The sequence below is a fragment of the Budorcas taxicolor genome, chromosome 13, assembly GCF_023091745.1.
Source record: "Budorcas taxicolor isolate Tak-1 chromosome 13, Takin1.1, whole genome shotgun sequence".
In the NCBI taxonomy this organism is placed as follows: Eukaryota; Metazoa; Chordata; class Mammalia; order Artiodactyla; family Bovidae; genus Budorcas; species Budorcas taxicolor.
In genome coordinates, this window is record NC_068922.1 from 54012425 (window position 1) to 54032036 (window position 19612).

General features: G+C 61.7%; 1 protein-coding gene across 1 annotated transcript in view; it reads left to right on the plus strand.

Annotated features, from left to right (window-relative positions):
- The window catches only part of KCNQ2 (potassium voltage-gated channel subfamily Q member 2), a 42870-nt gene that overhangs the window by 22373 nt on the left and 885 nt on the right, over positions 1-19612 (plus strand). The window contains exons 8-17 of the mRNA XM_052650699.1: positions 661-755; positions 1780-1809; positions 4731-4799; positions 5713-5742; positions 9808-9861; positions 13143-13366; positions 13727-13835; positions 14223-14354; positions 16254-16361; positions 18909-19032. Coding sequence (XP_052506659.1) covers positions 661-755; positions 1780-1809; positions 4731-4799; positions 5713-5742; positions 9808-9861; positions 13143-13366; positions 13727-13835; positions 14223-14354; positions 16254-16361; positions 18909-19032 — 975 coding nt within the window. The remainder of the gene's footprint in view (positions 1-660; positions 756-1779; positions 1810-4730; positions 4800-5712; positions 5743-9807; positions 9862-13142; positions 13367-13726; positions 13836-14222; positions 14355-16253; positions 16362-18908; positions 19033-19612) is intronic.

The following is a 19612-nucleotide window of genomic DNA, read 5'->3' on the forward strand; positions in this document are numbered from 1 at the left end:
GGCCTGGCACTGAAATTCTATTGCTACGAAGTGTCCAGAGTGGGGAACCACAGAGACTGGTGCAGATCAGGGATGGCAGGCCAGGGGTGGAGGGAGTCGGGAGTCATGCTGGTGGGTTGGGGGCCCTTGGTCTTGAGGTGGTGAAAGTGTGGTGTTTGTCAAGGGGATGTTTGCACAGCGTCAGGAACGAGCTTAGCGCCAATCAACTGTGCCCTTTTAAAAGGGTGAGTTTTACGTTATGTGTATTTTACTCTGATTAACAAGAGTTGGGAGCAGAGGCCAGGCCTGGCCAAGGCTGGTGTAAGGGGCAGGCCTGTGCCCTGAAGGGGTTCAGCCTTACAGTGGAGGATGTGGCCCATGTCCTTGGCTCTGGCCTTCACCTCCTGTCCCCCGAGGAGGGCAGGATGGTGACCAGGATGCCAAGTGATGGCTGCCAGGCATTTGGTGGGACGGGTGGAAAGGAAAGAACTGGAGTTCCGTGCAGACTCACTGCTGGGTCCCCCCTCCCAACTCCACTCTGCAGAGGTGACTGTGGCCCATGGGGGTGGGAGTGACACTGGGCTGCTGTCCAGAGGCCAGTGCACAGGGATGCGTGGGGGCGAAGCCCCAGGAGAGGCGGGAGGGCCCCTAGCGCCCGCCTGACCCCCGTCCTCTCCACAGTCCGCCTGGAGGTTCTATGCCACCAACTTGTCGCGCACGGACCTGCACTCCACGTGGCAGTACTACGAGCGCACGGTGACGGTCCCCATGTACAGGTGCCTCTGCCCCACCGCGCGGCCTGTGTGCCCCGTTTGTTCTGAACCCCCACTTTCAGTTGCTCATCATTTTGTTTGCTTTTTTTTTTCTTTAAAACATGTACTTTTCAAAAACGAACTGTGTGTGGTTTATTTTATTAACTTTGTTCTCTGTTTTATAGTTTGCGGCTTTTATTTTTCACCTTCATTCCGCCCCCTGCTTAGTGTCCTTGCTGTCAGGGCTGTAGTGTGTGAGTCTGGTGGACACGGCCCCCTGAGCTCACGGAGGTAAATGTGGCTGCTTCCACGGACCACGGCCTGGTGCAGCCTCGCTGGTGGGGGCCCCTGTGTTTAGAAGCAAAAGGATAACCTTGACCCTCTGACCCCCAGCAAGGGCCAGAGTCTCTGTTGAGGAAGGAGAGACCCCTGGACTACAGAGAGGCCCCAACAGGACAAGGTGCAGACACCCCCAGGATCCCTGCGGGGGAGAGAGGGTCCTGGGGGCCGCATGGACAGTGGGCACCTTTCCAGGCTTTGCCACTGGGGTGTGTTGGTGCCAGGCCCAGGGTCAGAATGAGGTCTGAGGTGAGAAGGGTCGGGGCCTGGCTGGAGTCCATGAAGGTCAGGTGCCCTCCGGTGAACGCTGAACTCTGGGTCCTCTCAGCCAAAAGAGTCCCCTTACCTGCCCCTGAGTGTCCACCCAACGGAGCCCTCACCGGGGCAGAGTCCTCCTGCAGGTCCCCACCAGCCTCTCCCGGGATCTGTCACCTGGGAGACAGGGCTGCCCACTCCCCTCTCCAGCATTTGACCCACCACACTTCCGGGGACACTCAGTCTTGGGGTGCCGGGGCCCAAGGGCACTCACTCTCACCCCAGGCCCCGTGTCCCCAGTTCTTGAGGCAGGACCGACCCTCGTGCTAATTTTCTTTGTTCTGTTGTTTCCCCCACTTTCCTTGACTATTTTTTTCATTTCCTTTTTCTTCTCCCGTTCTTTTACAATCTTTTGTTCCTTTCCCTTTGTGTGTGTGTGAAAAACACTTGAAAGCTCGCAAACTCAAACCTACGGGGCCTCCAGGTAGGACTGCATGGGTGGAAAGCGTGTGGTGTTATTCTGTTCTGTTGGGGACTGTCCCGGGACCCCTGAGCCAGCCCTGCCCGGCCTGTGGCCCCTACCTGGAGCCACACGCCCCCTCCTCGCTCCCCTGGCCCCCTCTCCTGACAGCCCCCCCAAGCTGCTTTCTTGTGCTGGATCTGTCTGTCCAGGTGTTTTCTGTCCCTTGTTCTGCTTCCTGCCTGTCTCAGTGGCTGGGGTCCTGCCCCTGCGCCTCCACCCTGCCCCCAGGGCCCCACTTATGCCCAGTGCAGAGGTAGTGGAGATGGGGTATTGGCCATCCCAGTTTGGGGCACCCCCAGTTAGCCCCCAGTCCTGGCAGATTGCTCTGGGCTTGGGATCTCTCTCTCTGCATCCACTCCCCCAACCCCAAGTCTTCCCACTGCAGTGAGAGTGAGACTCGAGGCCGTGAACAGAGGGTCCTGTGGCCCATCCATGTAGCCCCACTGACCATGTCTGCACCGGACAGCTCGCTTCCTGGGGTCCCCTGTCTAGACCGGGGTGCCGAGCTGCTCCAGGAAGGGTCCCCTGTGCCCTTTGTAGGCCCTGCCTTTCCCCTCAGAGTGGTGGCACCGTACTCTGCCCTGCAGAGCAGGGTGCTCTCTCATCCTCCCTTGATGCCCTCTGTGGGAACCTGTCAGAGTTAATCCTCTGCTCCCAGAAGGGAAGAGGGGGCCAGGCAGGGCCAGGCTCCGCAGGCAGGAGGGCCTGACCCTTCCCCCAGAGGTGGGGTGGAGCGGGAGCAGTGTCCTTCCCGGCTGCTGACCCGGGACTCCTGGGGCTCCAGGTAGGGGGACCCTGCTTCAGACCCTGACAGCCTCCTCCGAGACCAGCAGCCCCTTGGTTCACCTGCTCCAGCAGCACCACATCCACCGACATCTGGGGAGACACCCCTGCCCAGCCCCAGCCTTGGGGACTGGTGGTGTCCTCTGCAGCCGGCTGACCCCTAGACTAACACTGCTCGCTCCTGTGTGTCCCACCCCCGTCGCCCGCTGCACCCTCGTCCCCCACGACTGGACTGTGTGTGCGTGGCCCTCGAGTGCGTGGTGCCTGCACGTCCTTGCCCGTCTGTGTTCTGTCCCCTGCCGCTCTGTGTCCAAGGCATGGCGTCCTAACTGCGTGTCCCTGCCCTTGACCCACGTGTGGGGGCTGACTGGGTCCAGCTGCCCGGGGTCTCTGCTCCAGGCCATGGTGGGTGCTCTAGGTGGTGGGGAGACCAGCTCTGCCCCAGTGTCCTCTCCTGGGACTCTGCTGTACCCATGTCTTGAGCCGACTGAACTGCCCAGGCCTGCTGCTTGGTCTGGACCTAAGAGGACAGGGGACAGCCTTGGAGAGGAGTGGGGAGGGGAAAAAGGAGGGTGAGCGCTCCCAGGATCCAGGCCTGGCGGGGCTGGGGCTGCAGAGGGAACAGAGGTGGGGCCACACCTGCTGCCCTGGGATGGCAATGACCAGGGCAGGGCTGGGGAGGGGCATTCCTGTGGGTGCTAGGGGCATGGCTGGGCAGGGGAGGAGTTGGGAGAGAGCAGAGCAAAGTTGGAAACTGACTGGCGGGGGCAGGTCAGGGCTGCGGGTACAGGGGGGTCAGAGATCTTCCTGTTTTGGAGACAGTGGGGAGTCCGAGCAGAAGGACTAGAGTGAGTCAGAGGAGGATGGGCATCCGGGGAGCGGGGACATGGGGTACGTGGAAGGGTCAGGAGTGGGTAGGGGCTGGAGCCAGGGTGTGTGGGGAATGGTGGTACTGCGGGACCGACTGAGGATGCCGAGGGGAGGCTTGGACACAGTTGCCTGGAAGGGTCAGGGGTCCCCAGGGTCAAGAAGGCCTGAGGCTCAGGACGGGGTTTGGGGGCCTGGGGCTCAGTGGGGATGTCACAGACAGTGGGGGTGTCAGAGCAGGTGGGGTGTCAGAGCAGGTGGGCGTTCACAGACAGTGTGGGGTCACAGAGCAGGTGGGTATCAGAGCAGGTGGAGGCTGAGTTGGGAAGGAGAGACCAGTGCCTGGAAGCTGACAGGGTGACTGATGGACAAGATGGAAGCTGAGGGTTGAAAGTGTCCAGGAACCAGGTGGAGAGTGGGGAGTGGGGGAGGGGGAGGGACGAAAGTGTTCCCAGACAGCATGGGGACCCAAGTCTCTGGGTAAGGCTCCTGCAGCTGGAGGTGGGAGCATGGGCTTTCCTGGGAGCCTCCCATGTATACAGACCACTGCCTGGCATCCCAGAGGGACTTGATTCACCTCTGGCTTCCTTGCTGGTGGCCACAGCTCTGAATGCTGGATTGGCAGGCAGGCCAGGCATGCAACTGTCCTGGTGGGTGGGACTCCATCCGGGAAATGGGGGTCAGAGTAGGGCCAGGCCAGTCACCCAGGAGCCACCCAGTGGGCGCCGCCCAGTGGGCTCTGCCCAGCGGGCTCTGCCCAGCACAGTTCTTTCCTGGGACCTCCGCCTTGCTCAGCTTTGGCAGAGAGAGTAGCTCAGAGAGGGAAGGGTCTGGGAGTCCTAGGATGTCGGGGGCTGAGTTATCAACTGTGCTGCAAATCCAAGGGGTGTTCAGGGATTGGGAAGGGGGAGGGGCACCCCCCATTTTCTGGTGCCCTGTGGGACCTGCTCCACATAGGCGTCCCTTCTAGGGATGGCCTGGGCACCATCCACTCCCAGGGCCAACATGCCCAGGGAAAGTGAACCCAGAGGAATACAGAAAGTGCCTGGGCCGCAGAGGTGGAGGCATGGGCTCCCCGGGGGTCTGCTGCCGCCATGGACTCCTCCTGTTTCTGCCTGTGACAGGTCATGGCCTGTGTCCCCATGTGAGATGTGGACACCGGTGAGAGTTGGCATGGGGGTCCCTGGGGCTCTGGTGGGTTGGGGGCTCACTCACCTGTCCTCTTGCTGCAGACTGATCCCACCTCTCAACCAGCTGGAGCTGCTGCGGAACCTCAAGAGCAAGTCTGGACTTACCTTCAGGTGGGCAGGGGCATCCACACCGGCTCTAATCCCCTATGGCTCCGTGAGGGCCAGTAGGGGTGCCCAGGCTGGGCTAAGGCCCCGGATGGCTCGGGATGTTCACATCCTGTTGCCGCAGGCCCTGGTGCTGCTGGCAGTTTTTCCCTGTTGCTGACCAGTCTTGGCTCCCATCCTGAGGGCAGCTGGTTTGGGGGTGGGCACAGGGTGGAGGTGGTGCTCCACATGGGGCGGGGAGGCTGGTACTCTGGCCACAGGTCAGAGGAAGAGTTCAACCCTGGAGCATCGGGTGGAGACACGTGGGTAGCACCTGCTGGTTCCTTCACGACTACAAAACCTGCGACTCCCGGAGCACTTGACACAGACGGGCTTGCCGAGGACACGGACTGGCCAGTGGGAGAGGAGGGGAGGATGCCTGCTGGGCCCAGTGCCCAGGGCTGTTTGAAGAGCTCTCAGCAGTGGGTCGTCTGGAGAGGGTTGGATGATGCCCCCCTGAAAAGATTCATCTGTGTCCTGGGACCTGTGAACATGACCTTACCTGGAAGACTCCTCGTGGATGTGGTTGTGAAGGACCTTAGCTGTCCTGAGCATCGACTGTGGAATTCGACAGCTCCAGAGCTTTCTTCACACTTCCTCTTTCAAAGTTTGTTAATATTGGTGATGCTGATTAAACCAAGTGTCCATAAACATGGGGCCATAGCACCCTCAGTCTCAAAACTTCTCGTGACCCCCTCCAGATTTGCTGTCCCTCTAGGACCTGCCTCCTTGGGCCCCCAGGGAGCTCTTGGGGGTTTGTGGGCTGTTTCTGCACCCCTCACATGCAGCCCTGACCCATGGGAGCATTGTGCATCAGCTGGGCCCTGCGTGGGGTCCAACCGCTGGGCCGGCTTCTGACATCCTCTGCTTCTGTTTGCAGGAAGGAGCCCCAGCCGGAGCCATCTCCCAGGTCAGTGCCCGCCTGCCTTCTGCCGCCTCTGCTCTTTTCTGCGTGTCCCGTGGAGCTCGCGCTGCCGCGGGGCCTGTGCATGCTCCCCGATGCAACTGTGCAATGACCCCTGCCCGGTGGTGATGTGGGCACCTGGGTCTGTGCCTCCTTCCAGGCCCCCGAGCTCAGGGACAGCTCCTGTCTGCCCGCTTGTGATTGCAGCCCCTTGGGTGGGAGGTGGGGGGCTTCCAGGGAAGCGGTCCCACTGGCTCCAGGCACAGGGTCTGGGCTGCTCTGAGTCAAGGGTGGCCCAGGCGGACACTACCACGGGGTGCCCCAAACACCTGACCCTGCGGGTCAGGGTCAGGCAGTGCGGGGGGCACTGTTCTGAGGGGAGGTCTTCACACCACCCTGGCAGGTCTTGGTTTGTGGAGGTTTCTGGAGGATGGAGGAGTGGGAGAGGGTTCCTTTTGGGCAGGGTCTCCTGCCCCGCCTCACACCCCCTTGGTGGGCACCCGTACCCCACTACCCATGTCTGTCTAGGCCCCTGCAGTTCTGTTTGGTTCAGGTGAATTTGAGACTGGAACCCGAAATGAGGACTCCTGGGGGTGATCTCTGCTGGAGTTAGGGTGATAGCACCCTGCTGTTTTCCTAGTTTTGAAAAGAAAGCCAGATCAATTCACTGCTTTCGAGTCTGGTGACCTCCAACCTGCTCATGTACTGCTGTGTATCTCTGAACTCAGGGGTTCCCTGGTGCCCTGTCCACAGCTGCACAGGGAGTCCCGTCCCCCAGGCCATGGGCCAAAGATGCTGCCTGCTTGTTCATGCCCTCCTGGACTGAAGGCTGCTCAGCTGGGAAGGCACTGGGCTGAGCCCTCCTTCAGCATCCATCAGAGGGGGACATGTACCCCACCCCTGAGTCCCCGAAGCGGGTTGGCCACTGGAGCTGACCTGGAAACATCAGCAGCGCTTTGCCTCCAACCAGCCCAAAGAACAGCAGAGAGGACCCTTTAGATCCCAGACCAGAGTGGCTTTATCCTGGGCAGTGACCTCTGTTCTCATGGGCACAAACCAAGGGGCCTGGCACGGGGCTGTGGTCAGGTGGGCAGGGAGGGGGAGCAGCAAGCCTGGTGTCTGGGGAGCCCCGAGACTGCTCCACTTCATTGGTTCCCATTGGTGCTGCCATCAGCCCCTCCTGTGAGCCCCCAGGACCCTGAGGCCGAGGAGGTGGGCGCGGCTGCCCTCAGCTCTGCCCAGTGGGCGCTCTCTGGCCCTCGGCGTGGCCCCTCTGGCCTGTTGCGGCTCCCTGTGCTCGCCGCCTGCGTGCCTCTCCCCTCCAGACAACTTTCGTCTCAGCCTCTCTCTCTCTCTCTCTCCTCTCTTGCCCTCCCCTCCCCTAATCTGGAAAATCTTGCCTGCCCCCCCCAAGTGCCTTTAATCATGTCACTGCCCTTCTCGGGCCCCTTTCACGTCCGCTCTGTCTTTGGGGATGAGGTGGCTGACCCTGAAAGCAGGACTCCAGGTGAGGATTCACGGGAGCCCCCCGGCTCTCCAGCACGTTCTGTGGCTCCCCTCCTCGAACCCGCTTTTTGCTCCTCCCTCCCTCCCCGTGTGTCCGTGTGTCCCTGCCTGTGACCAGCGGCTTCCCCTGGGGGCCTGAGGCTGAGGCCCTGGGACAGAGGGCCGGCCTATCCTGGGTGCATACCTTTCAGCCAGGGCATTTCTGTGCCCCGACTGGAGCAGCCAGGAGCCCCTGTGCAGCACCCGGTGCACAGTAGGTCTGCAGGAAACGGTCCCGCCCTGGACACCTGTGGGTGGGCTGTTCCTGGGCTGCCCGGCGAGGGGACCTTAAGCAGGTGGACGGGGTGGGTGTGGGGGCCCTCCACTGCCAGGAGACCCCTTGGTCCTGGCTCATGGTGGGGACATGCCCTGTGGCTGTGTGGGCGTTAGACCAAGGTGTGGGGCTGGCGGGGGCAGGGGGGGTGCAGGCGGGGGTCTCGGGCTGTGCTGCTCCGGGTGTGGCTCTGACTTGCCCTTTGATCCACCCCATTTCTGACTGCCTACTCCTGTGCCTGGGGAAACCCCTGCGCCCCAGCTGCTTTGCTCCCGTCCGTGTGGCCCCCTCTTCATCATGGGGGGCCATGTGCAGTGTTTGGGTGCGTGTCTGTCCAGTCTGGTGTTGGTGACTGTTTGTGGGCACCTCTTCCACCCTCTTGAGCCCAGGCCCCCCCGGGCTGAATGTGGGCAGGAAACCCCAGGGCCAGCCTAGAGCCCAGAGGCGATGGGCTGGAGTCGGGACTCCTCACTGCCCACCCCAAGCAGAGGAGCAGTGTTCAGGGGGATGGCTGGGCCACCACCAGTCCCCCTCCCCCTGCTCTTGTCCTGCCCTCAGACTTCCTGGTTTCATGCAGGAGCCTCTGGCCACGTGAGGCTGTTTAAATTTTCATTAAAACTAAAGAAATCGCTGCAGTTGGAGAGCCGCTCCCCAAGCTCCTGTGTGTGGAAGCCAGGCTTGAGGTGTCACGTAGGAAATGGTGGGTGGGCAATGCGGGGCTGCTCATCTGTTCAAGGCTGAGGTCCTTCAAAAGAGCTGGGGGCAGACATCCCATCCTACCTCATGCTCTTTCCTGGGGGAAGAGCCCCCAGGCAGGGCAAGGCAGGGCTCTGTGTGCAGGCCTGGGGACCCCTGCAAGGAGCTGGCCATGTAGGTCCCATCTTTAGGGTCTTCATCTGTCTGGCAGGCCCTGGTGGAACTGTGGCTGCCTCAGGGGTGTGCTTGCGGAGAGCACGTTTGCCCTAAATTTGAGTTCTGTGAGCTGCTGGGCCAGGGTGGGGGTGGTCTGAATCCTGGGAAGATGTGCCCCTCTGCCCCGGGTGGCCCTCTAGTTAGTTTTTTCCTACAACCTGAAGTAACTGGGGAAGGTCCCACCAGGGAAGTGCACATGCTTGCAGGGCCCTCCACGGAGGGCGAGGCCGGGGAAGCCAAGGGAGAGCTCTTTGAGGAGCCTTGACCCTGGCTTGCTGGTGTTAATGTGGGGAGATCCTTGCTGGGGCAGTAGCAGGTGCCACCGGTGTTTAAGTGACTGTGAGTCAACACTGTTGGCTGTGTCCGGGTTTCCAGGCGCAGCAGTTTGAGAGCCGCTGTCTCAGAAGCAACAACTTCGAAGGTGGAGGCAGAGAGCAAGACCCCAGGGAAGTGAAGGGTTTCTTGACATTCTTGCTGGTTCTTTTCATTTCTGCTTAAAAGCTTTGTGGCTCAGACAGTAAAGAATCTGTCTGCAGAGCAGGAGACCTGGGTTCGATCTCTAGGTCGGGAACATCCCCTGGAGAAGGGAATGGCTATTCACTCCAGTATTTTTGCCTGGAGAATCCTATGGACAGAGAAGTCTGGCAGGCTATGGTCCATGGGGTCACAGGGAGTTGGACATGACTGATCAGCTAACACACGTGCAGGTTCTTATGCACAGCTCGCTCTGGCCTTTGTGGAGGGTCTTGGGCAGGCTGACCACCGGCAGCCTTTCCTGACCAGCTAGCCGCAGGTCAGGATAGCCTTCACCCAGGGTCTGGCCTTGGCCGGCCCTTTCATGTGCAGGGGCCCCAAGCCTCCTCCTCCTTGGCTCCCCTCTGGGTAGAGGTGGCCACTGCATTCTGGGTAAACGGGGGCCACTTCTGATCAGGCCGCTGTCTGGGTTGGTTTGTGAAGGCAAACTCGCACGTTTTTCCTCTGAAAACGTGAGCTTTCTGAAATCCTGTCCCCGTAGAACCAGCAAAGCCTTAGCCCATGTATTATTTTTTTGTTGGCATGAATATAGCAAAAAATAATACATCTTTTGAAAGAGATGGCCCCAAATAGATGCTGGAAGGAAAAGGTATTTTTGGAGAGAAAAAAAAGAATTTTTTTTCTCTCCAAAAATAGGGACTATTTTCTTTTCCAGGCTGACGGAGGACTTTGTGAGCGACCTCCGCACTCGCACTTCTTTCTCCCGTGCGAAATCTGTGGCGGGCGCACCCTACGCCCACGCGCCCGGCCGGGGTCCCTCCGGTCGCCAGCGCCCGCAGGACTAACTGTCCTCTCCTCATTTCCAGTAAAGGCAGACGGTGCGCAGAGTCCCTGTGTGGATGCTGCCCAGGACACGCTAGGTACCGCGGACACGCCGCTCGGACGACCATTGCTGCACGGCTCTTGTCCCCTTCCGCTCCAAACACTGCTTATTAGAGGTTCTAGATGCGCCAGGGAAAGGCTGGCGCCCGTCCGGCCCCCTAGGCCCCGATTCTGATTGGCAGCTCACCTCCCAGCCCTTCGTGGAGCCCCTGCCCGCCTCTGACCCCAGGCGCCCTCCTGGGCTACAGGGGCACGGTGCTAACGCCCTTCCTTACCCCCAAGCCAAACGATGCCCCAACGATGCTGTGCTCCAAGCAGGAGAGGGGCCGGCCAGGGGGTCTGAACCCGCAAAGCGCGCCTTCCGGGGTCTGATTGCTCTCCTGCGAGACTTCCCCATGGCTGGGCCATCTAGCACCTCTACTACGCAAGGGAGGGCGCTGCCCTCCACCCGCTGCCCGCCCGCGGGAGGCGGCTCTGTCCTGTGTGTGCCGGGCTCCCTGTGGTCCTGGCACACCAGATGCACCGGAAAGCCCGAGGTCCGCGGCTCCCTCCTCCCAAGTACAGGCCTGGTTTAGGGCAGACTGGAAACGGGACGGTGGAAGGGCTGACCTTTGCCCAGTGGGCTCCCTGACTGCCGGCACGTTTCCTCTCTCTGTGCCCTGTCTGCTCTCGGGGATGTGGAAGTGTCTGTCCTCCTGCTTGCTCTGGGCCCACTGCTGCCCGCCCCGCCCTGCCCTGTGCGGCCCGCAGGTGCTGGCAGCTGCACTCACCAGTCATCATGTGCATGTGGTCCGAGCTGGCCCCGGAAGCAGGGATGTTGAGCGGTGGGCGTGGGGAGGGGCTGGGCAGCAGGTCGGGGTTCCAGGGCGGCATGCCTGCACACCTGCATCCGTGCATGCTCCGAATCCTGCTCCCCCAGAGAGGGGCTCGGAGGGTAGACCCCCCTGCCCCTGCCGTGCTGCCTGTGTGTTCTGAAGAAGGCCTGCGGGGGTGGGGGGCTCTTGCAGCCCTTCAAGGGGAGATTTGGGGTCCCAGTAGAAGCTGTCCTGCTTGCCCAGAGCTTGTGTCCAGGGGGCTTCTGGCCACAGGTTGGCCTGTCAGGTCGGGGGCTGTGGTCAGGCTGCCTGGGAACCGGAAGGGCCAGAGGTGCCCACGGCCGGTCCAGGGGCCCAGGCCATGCTCGGCCCCGCTATGTGTGTTTCACAACTCTCCCCTCATCTTCCTCACCTTCCCTGGGCATCCAAGGTCCAGCCGTGGGCCAGATGGTTCTCTTGGTGGATGCTGGCTCTCCCCCTCCAAGCTGGGCCTTGGCCGCGCAGACTAGGGTATAGCGGCGCTCAGCCGGGGCACCCCCTCGCTTATCCTTGTTGATGGCTGGCTTCTCTTTTTGGGGATTTTGCCTTGGATGGGGGATGGGGGTGGTGGCAGGCAGGAGAGGAGAGGCTGGGCCTTGCTTTCTCCCCCAGACCTTCCTGAGCTTGCTGTCTGGCCCCATGTAAATGCCCTTCACTCGGAGGGTGGGCTAGCCTCCCGCCCCTTCCTTGGGGGCAGGCGGCCAGAGCCCCACCCTGCGTTTGCTTCCATCCTTGGCTTGTGAAGTGAGGGAGAGCCTCTCTTGACTCCTGCAGGACTGTTGGCACTCGAGCACCTGAAGTTGACGTAGGATCAGGGTGGTTGGGGGGCTGCGTGCCTGTGACTCTGAGTTGTGATAACTGAGAAAGTCCAGACCACCACCCATGGTTCCCCAGCAGGAGGCTTCTCCCCGGTCTGAGCAGTCTGAGAGTCAGGGACGGGATGGCGGGGCCAGGGCGAGGCCAGGGAAGGCTCCTTCCTGTGGCTTTGTCCTCACAGGCAGCTGCGTGGGGCCAAGTTCCAGGGACCCCTGGTATGTACAGGACAGCAAGTCCAGCTGGGGGTCCCCATCAAGGGCTTGGTGGGGCCCTTGCTTCTTGGTTCTCCTGGACCAGCTGGTGGTCTCCTTTGGGAATGACGAGGGTTATCTGCACAATGGCTCCCATGCCCTGGCTCCGGGGGCCCCTCGGCCCCCCACCCCTGTCTTGGCCTCGTGCCAGGCACAGCAGTTACAGGTTTGGGGCTAGTGTCCTGAGCAAGCAAATGCCCTGGCTCCTGTGCTCAAGGGGACCCTGGGCACCGAGAGTCTCTGGGGGAACCTCCCCTCCGGGTGGGCTCCATGCCTCAGGCCTGAGAACTAGCACAGAGGGTCTCAGCTGGCTGGGGGCAAGGTGGGGGCACCAGCTTGGACTGCAGTGTCTGGGCTGGGTGGACCAGGCCATGGGCCGTCTTTTGTCCATGGCCCATCATCTCTGCGCCGTCTGACACTGTGTCAGCTGTGGGTCCCCCTTAGGTCAGGGGAGGTGGCTGACCCGGGGCATCTGTGATGGGGCTGGCACTGTCTGAGGGATCAGCTGTGGTGGTTGCTTCCCAGGGGCAGCAGAGGCCCTGCCAGGTGCCTGTGTGGGCTGGCCCCAGGCCCCGGGCCCCAGGGCAGTGCAGAGGCCACTCCAGGAGGTCCGGTGGCCCCTCAGTGTGGTGGCATGAATGGGTTCACAGTTCACAGGGACTTCGCTCTCCTCCAGGCAGATGGTGGTCTGTGGGAGGAAGTGAGTGGCCGCCTGGCCCTGGGCCTGACCTGTGACTACCACGACCTGTGACTACCATGCTTCTGTCTCCTGCATGAGGCCTGGAGGATGTTAGAACCGACAAGCTCGGGGTGTCAGATCCATCTCCCTGGTTACCAAGAGATGAGGGAAGGGAGCCCATTATGGGGCTGTGGCTGGATGGCCATGGTTGCCGCCTCCCTGCGGCCTCTGGCCAGGGCTCGGCTGGCACCCCAAGTGTTCTCCAGAGCGTGAATGTTCTATTCCTGGATGGGTCTTGTTTGGGGGAACCTGTACCACCCTGGGTAGAAGGGGTGGGCAGACCCTTGCCCTCTGTGCTGCTTCCCCTCCCCCTCCCCTGCAACTCTTCCTCCAGGCAGCTCCCCAGGGTTGGGCAGAGGGGCCCAGGGGTCAGCTGCAGACCTCACCCTTCTGACCTTTGGCACCTTTGGGTGGCAATTGAAAGTGATTTCAGAGTCCACTGACCGGTCCCCGGCCAGGCTGAGCACCCAGTGGGCCCTGGGAGTCTGTGGTAGGGCTGACCCATCTCCACTCACCCGGGTGACCTTCCTTCCCCATCCCCATGGCCTCAGCGCCCCGTCCACCTGCCAGCAGCCAGTGGGCTGGAGTGTTCTTTGCAGGGTGACCTCTCTTGCTGTCTTTCTGTGTGTCTGTCCGTCTGTCGGTTCTCGCGGGAGCAGTCAGAAGGTCAGTTTGAAAGACCGTGTCTTCTCCAGCCCCCGCGGCGTGGCTGCCAAGGGCAAGGGGTCCCCTCAGGCCCAGACCGTCCGCCGGTCACCCAGCGCCGACCAGAGCCTGGAGGACAGTCCAAGCAAGGTGCCCAAGAGCTGGAGCTTCGGGGAACGTGGCCGCGCCCGGCAGGCATTCCGGGCCAGGGGTGCTGCTTCGCGGCAGAACTCGGAAGGTGGGTTGGGCAGCCCTGAGGGTGCAGGCCTGCTGTCCTGGAGCTCCGGGAGGTGGGGCTGCATGGGCTTGTCCTGCACCACGAGCTCCATGCTCACCCATGGCACTGGTGACGGCGCAGCCCTGCTCTTAGGGCAGACATTCCCTGGGTCCCGTGTGTGGGCATACCAAGTTTTGCCCATCTGTCCATGTACAGTGATGCCCTCTTATACTCTCATGGTGGCCGCTCCCCAAGGAGCACAGTGGAGGGAAGCAGGCTGAGAAGGCAGGAGTGGGGGCTGGAGCGCTGCAGGGCCAGAGCACCAGGCCCCACAGCGCTGGGGGCTGCCCGGCCCCTCACGGGCTATGTCCTTCCACCCAGAAGCAAGTCTCCCAGGGGAGGACATCGTGGACGATAATAAGAGCTGCAACTGCGAGTTTGTGACAGAGGATCTGACCCCAGGCCTCAAAGTCAGCATCCGGGCCGTGTGGTGAGGACCTGGCTGCCTCTCACAAAGCCATCTGTGCACGCGGGGCCTGGGGAACGGGTGTGAAGACACGGCTCCAGGGGGATGCCTCGCGGCTGACACCCCTTCAGCCCGGGCCCTGCAGCTCACAAGGCACCTGCTGTCATGGCCATCGCCTGTGCCCGGGTGCCAGGTGCCGTGGACAGCAGGAGCTGTGCTGCACGGGGGTTCCTGAGTGGACAGGGTCCTTGGCACAGCTAGGCCCAAAGGTGGAGGGAGTACGGGCGGTGGGTGTCCCAGATAATAGGGCTAGACATGCTGGGAGGGCCATAGCTAGGTGGTTGTTGAGGGGCTGCCTTCGGTGGGCCCTTCTCTGCCCAGGGCTCACAGCCCCTCGTCTGACTCCCCCAGTGTCATGCGGTTCCTGGTGTCCAAGCGGAAGTTCAAGGAGAGCCTGCGGCCCTACGACGTGATGGATGTGATTGAGCAGTACTCAGCTGGCCACCTAGACATGCTGTCCCGCATCAAAAACCTGCAGTCCAGGCAAGAGGGCCCACCCCGCCCTGGGGTGCGGAGCCGGGTCCTCTGGGCCAAACCCGGGTGCTGTTCGGGGACCGGTGCAGTGCGGGCTGCCCGTTCCCGGCAGAGGTGTGGCGGTGGATGCGGCTGCAGACACAGTGGCTGGCCCTGCTTGCTGCCACGTCTGGGCCCTTCCTCTCCGGCCCCACGCCGGCCCCACGTGGGCTTTCTGCTGTGTCCTCGTGTGGTCTGTTTTGAATCTTTCTGTTGTCTCTCTCTTCTCTCTGCCCTTGCCATGATGGGCAAACGTGTATGTGTGTATGTGTGCACATGCACATCTGTGAATGCACATGTGTACTCATGTGTGTGCAGACCGTGGGCACACATGTGCACACGCGTGTGTGTAAAGTGCATGTGTGCGCATGTGTGCACATGAGTGCAACACATGTTTTGCAGAAGTGTGTGGGTGTACGCATGTATCTGTGTGTGTTGTGTGTCCTTGCATGTATGTGTACCCACGTGAGCTGGGGAGAGTAGTTCTGTTGAGAGGTGAAGGGGCAGGTTTCCGTGGGCCTGTTGGGCAGCAGTTAGGCCATGTGGCACCTTTTCTTCCAGAATGGGAGGGCAGGTTCTCCCTCCCCCCATGCAGAGGGATTCCCATGGCCAGAGTAGGCGATGGGGCTGGACAGGTGCCTGGTGTGGCTGGGGCAGGGCGCACGCAGACACTGCCGTCTCTGGCTTGTTCACTCCAGGAGTCGGTCATACACACATGTACACAGACACAGTGAGGACCCAGGACACACACGCACACAGAACTATGTCTGCTCCCACATGCACATGCGTGTTGGCACATGTATATACAAATAACTGTTTCCTAAGCCTCATGTCTACAAACATGTCCCATAGGCCAGCACACACACATGCACACTGAGTACACGTGTGCTGAGAAGCACGCACTGTCCACACAAACAAGCACACGTGTCTGTGGTGCCTGTGATGCCATGACTGTCATGGGTCTGTCCTGGCGTGGGCCTCACTCTCTGCTGGCCAGGCCCCTTCCCTGAAGCTGCTGCCAGTTCTCTGGCCCTGAAGCCCAGGCCCTGGCCGTGGAGGGGTCTGGATGGTCACGGCAGCACTAGGGGTCAGTCCAGCCTCTGGCCCCATGGCAGGTGGTGTCTGCCCGGTTCTGCTTGAGATTCCAGGGGAAGGGTCCGTCTAGGTCTCCAGCTCTCTCTTAGGGTGGGGCCAGGGGTTGACCCTTCCTGTCCACAGGCTTGGGCCAGGAGTTCAGCTGCTCAGTGTCCTCCTCGAGCATTGAGTAGACCTGTGTGTTTGTATGAACATGTGTGCCCATGCAGTTGTGCACGTGCAAATAATGTGTGAGAGTGCATGTGTACACAGGTGTGTGGACATGTGCCAGTGCATGCAAACATGCAGGTATGTGTAGTGTGTGAGCGTGTACGTGTGTTCACGTGTGCAAGTGTGAGTGAGAGGCCACCCCGGGTCCCAATGGGTGGCCTACCTCCATCCGTCACAGCAGCTGTTTTTGTTCACCAGGCTCTTCTGTCCTAGATGGTCTCCTCTCCCTCCCTTTCTGTCTGGAAAACAGATGAGACAGACCCACTCCGCAGGAGCTGGATGTCTGTCGCTCACTGGCAGGGCCTTCATGTCCTTCCTGGGACCCTTGGCACTTTGCTGCCAGCTGCCTTGTGTCCTGTGCATGTGGACACTGGCCCGGGCAGACGGGGCACCACGAGCTTGTGGCCCCGCCTGGTGCCAAGGTTCTGGAGCTCAGAGTCCTTGTGCTCCAGGGTCAGGGTGGCCTTCAGCAGGTCGCTCCTTTTCTCTGCGAGTTCCTGCTGCCCCCCACATGTTGCTTCACGATGCATTTTCCCGGTGTCTCTTTTCTTGTTTACTCGCCAGGATAGATATGATTGTGGGCCCCCCACCCCCTTCAACTCCCCGGCACAAGAAGTACCCCAGCAAAGGACCCACGGCCCCTCCGAGAGAGTCACCCCAGTACTCACCTAGGTCAGGACACGCCCCGCCTGTCTGTGTGGAATGCCAGTCCCCTTTGCTCCAGCCACATGACGGCAGCACCCTCTCTGCCCAACAGGATGCAGGGCTGTTTCTGTCCTTGACAAAGTGACGTCCTCTGAGGCCCCGGGAGGCTGGGTCAGGGGCCCTTGAGCTGCTCCTCTTGGCGTGGTCCTGGGGAGGCTGTGTGAGACCTGTGTGACTTCTTTGGGGGCGCTCCCCGGGCACAAGTAGATGGCAGCCCCCCAGGGACCAGATGCGTTCAGACGTGAGGGCCTGCCTTGTGGGAGCTCTGCCTGAGCACCAATGCAGGCTCTTAGCACCACTGCCGGTGGGTCACTCTTTGCCGCTTATGGACCAAACAGGTCCTCTGGCCTCTAGACTCTGGTGAAGAGTGACTAGGAAAGGCCCCAACCTGAGTGGGCTGCCCAGGGAGTCCCCAGAACCCTGGGCTTTGTGTCCAGTTGTCACCGCAGTCGGGGTTCCTGCAGGAGGTGGTCCTGGTCAAAGAGGAGTGGGGTATGAGGGCAGTTAGGTGTTAGGCAGCAGGAGCAGGGTCACTGGTGGTGAATTCAGACATCGGAGCCTTCCTGTTCCCCTGGACGGTTGAAATGATGGCTGTGATGCCCCCAGTAGGTCTAAGAGAGCACCCAGGGCAGAGTTGTGGGGTGAGGGCAGAGGCACCCTGGCCATGCTGGCAGAAAGGACCAGGGGTGTCCTGAAGGCCAGTTGGGTGTCTGACTCCTGTGTGCTGGGGTTTCTCTGCGTGAGGCCGGGAGTCAGTGTACTCGGCACCCCAGCCTGGCAGCTCTCCTATAAGAAAGGAGTTTCCGGGGGAGCAGGACTGACCCAGGGCAGCCCAGACAGTGTTTGTCGCATCCCCTGTCCTTCCTGTGTCCCACAAAGAGGACACGGAGGACAGCCCCAAGGAAGCTGTGCCCCGAGACAGCAGCCTGCCCTTCCGGCATCGCTGCAGGGCACAGGGGCTGAGAAGGCCCTGCCAGCCCTCGGAGCCCCCAGGCCTCCCGGACCACTGCAGCCAGAGGACATGCAGACTCCCACAAAGAAGGGGCCAAAGGGCTGACTGGGCACAAGGGGTTAAGCCCAGCTCCTCACCTGAGGCCCAGGGGAGGGGGTGGTGCAGACTCAGGGAGCACTCACCAGCAGCACCCCCAGGCTGACCCTGGGCTGAGGATCCCAGGGCAGCAGCCAGGTGGACGGCCCGTCATGTGGCAGGGGTGAAGGCACTGAGCGCCCGTGCCTGGACTGTGTGGACACTTGAACACCAGACAGCCCTCTTCCCGCTCTGTCCCCACAGCGTCTGCTTGGAGTCTGAGGGCCCTTCATCTCCCCAAACCCCTCCCCCCGCATGATCAAGCATGATGCCCACTGGAGCATGAGGAGGCTGCCCCATGGCTGATGCAAGCCTGACCCCTCCTGCTTCCTGCGACAGACAGGACAGATCCCTGAGTCCTGACAGGCGATCAGGGCAGCTGTGGATGAGGAAGGCAGCCGGGGAGGGGGCAGTGGCTTCAAGTGGCACTTCTGGGGGGGCTGGCAGCCCTCCCCACTCTGGAGCCTGGAAGGAGGCTTTGGCCATGAGGCTCGCGTGGCCTGTGCCCGGGTCACTGTCCTGCCAGCCGCACCCTGGCCCCACTGTGTTTGCCCAGTGTCCATGTGGCTGCACCCCTCCGACTCAGGCACCCACGCTGCTCCTCTCAAGTCCCCTTCTGAGCTTCTCTGGGGCCGTTCCTGCTCACACTGTGGTCAAGTAGAAGCCCCTCCAGGAAGGAGGCCTCCCTCCCCTCTTGTTGGCTTTCCTGACTGCTGCCCTTGTTTGAGGCCAGCTCAGCTGCGTTCCGCATCCCCCACTCGTGTGCACATAAGGGCACGCTCACGTTCACACAAGTGTGCCCACATACATGGAAGCACGCACACGCATGCATAGTAAGCACACACGTGTACACGCACGAGCGCACAGGGACCCCTTCTGGTTGGCAGTGGCTCTGTCTGTCCCTTCTGGTTGTGCGTTGGCGGTTTTTGGTGTTTTTTTCTGTGTCCCCTCCCGCGTCTGGCGCATGGAGCGTAGCCCTCACGCCCCCTGCCCCCTATCCGAGCTTCTGTGGTTCCCTTGGCCCACCTTTAGCTCCGCCCCCTCCAGACCCCCGGGTGGGCGGGGCCTCAGTGGTACGTTATCCAGGAGCAGAGCTGGGGTGGGGGTGCGGGTGGGGGTGGTGCGGGGGTCGGGGTGGGGAAGGTGCGGGGAGCTGCGGGTGCATGGCCCTGGCTTCCTTCTCTGCTCCTCGCTGATGTGCCAGCCCCGCTGGGATGGGACGGTCAAGGGACAGGCACCGAGGGTGGCAGAGAGCAGGACAGGGACCTGGCGCCAGGCGTCTATCTGTCCTGGTTCTTCGCTGCCCTCAGTCGGCTCTGGCTCAGTCGGAGCCTGAAACTGGGGGCTGCGGCCTGGCCCAGGAGGAGACGCCTTGGGCCCCGGCACTCTCACCCGACCTCACACCCGGGGTGGGTCTCTTCCGGCAGAGTGGACCAGATCGTGGGGCGTGGCCCAGCGATGGCGGACAAAGACCGAGGCAAGGGCCCGGCGGAGGCGGAGCTGCCCGAGGACCCCAGCATGATGGGGAGGCTGGGGAAGGTGGAGAAGCAGGTGGGAGAGGCTGGGGGTCCGTGGTGTCAGTGCAGCTGCTGCGGGAGGGTGCGCCAGCTTTGTGGGGAGCTGAGGGCTCTGGTGTCTGGACCCTGGGTACCCCGTGAGCACTCCCAGGCCTGGGGCACTTCCCTTCTGCTGGCCAGCGCCTACAGACCCCAGGCCAAGCACTGGCTTGCTCGCTCACTTCTCGCCTGGGGGGCGCTACTGCAGGGCCTGCGTGGTCGTTCTCCACCCCACTTGGCTGACCTTGTCTGACTTTCCTCTACTCTCTTGGGAGCAAGTCCTCTGGAACCACACACAAGACCCTTTGCTGAGGGTCTGCTTCTGGGAGCCCAGGAGAGGAACGGGTGACTCCTTCCCTCTGGAGTTTGCTTTATGGGTGAACCCACAGAGTGGCCCAAAGAAGCAAGAGTGTCCATGCTCTGAAGCCCTGAGGCCACATACCCTGATGGGGGCAGTCAGAGGCTGAGCTGTCGGGGGAGGGGGTGTCCTGCCTTCTATTGCCTCTGCAATTTTGTAGGTGACCTCCTGTGTCCCCCCACCTCTGGGGAGTGTTGAGGGTCCCCACCTGTCCAGG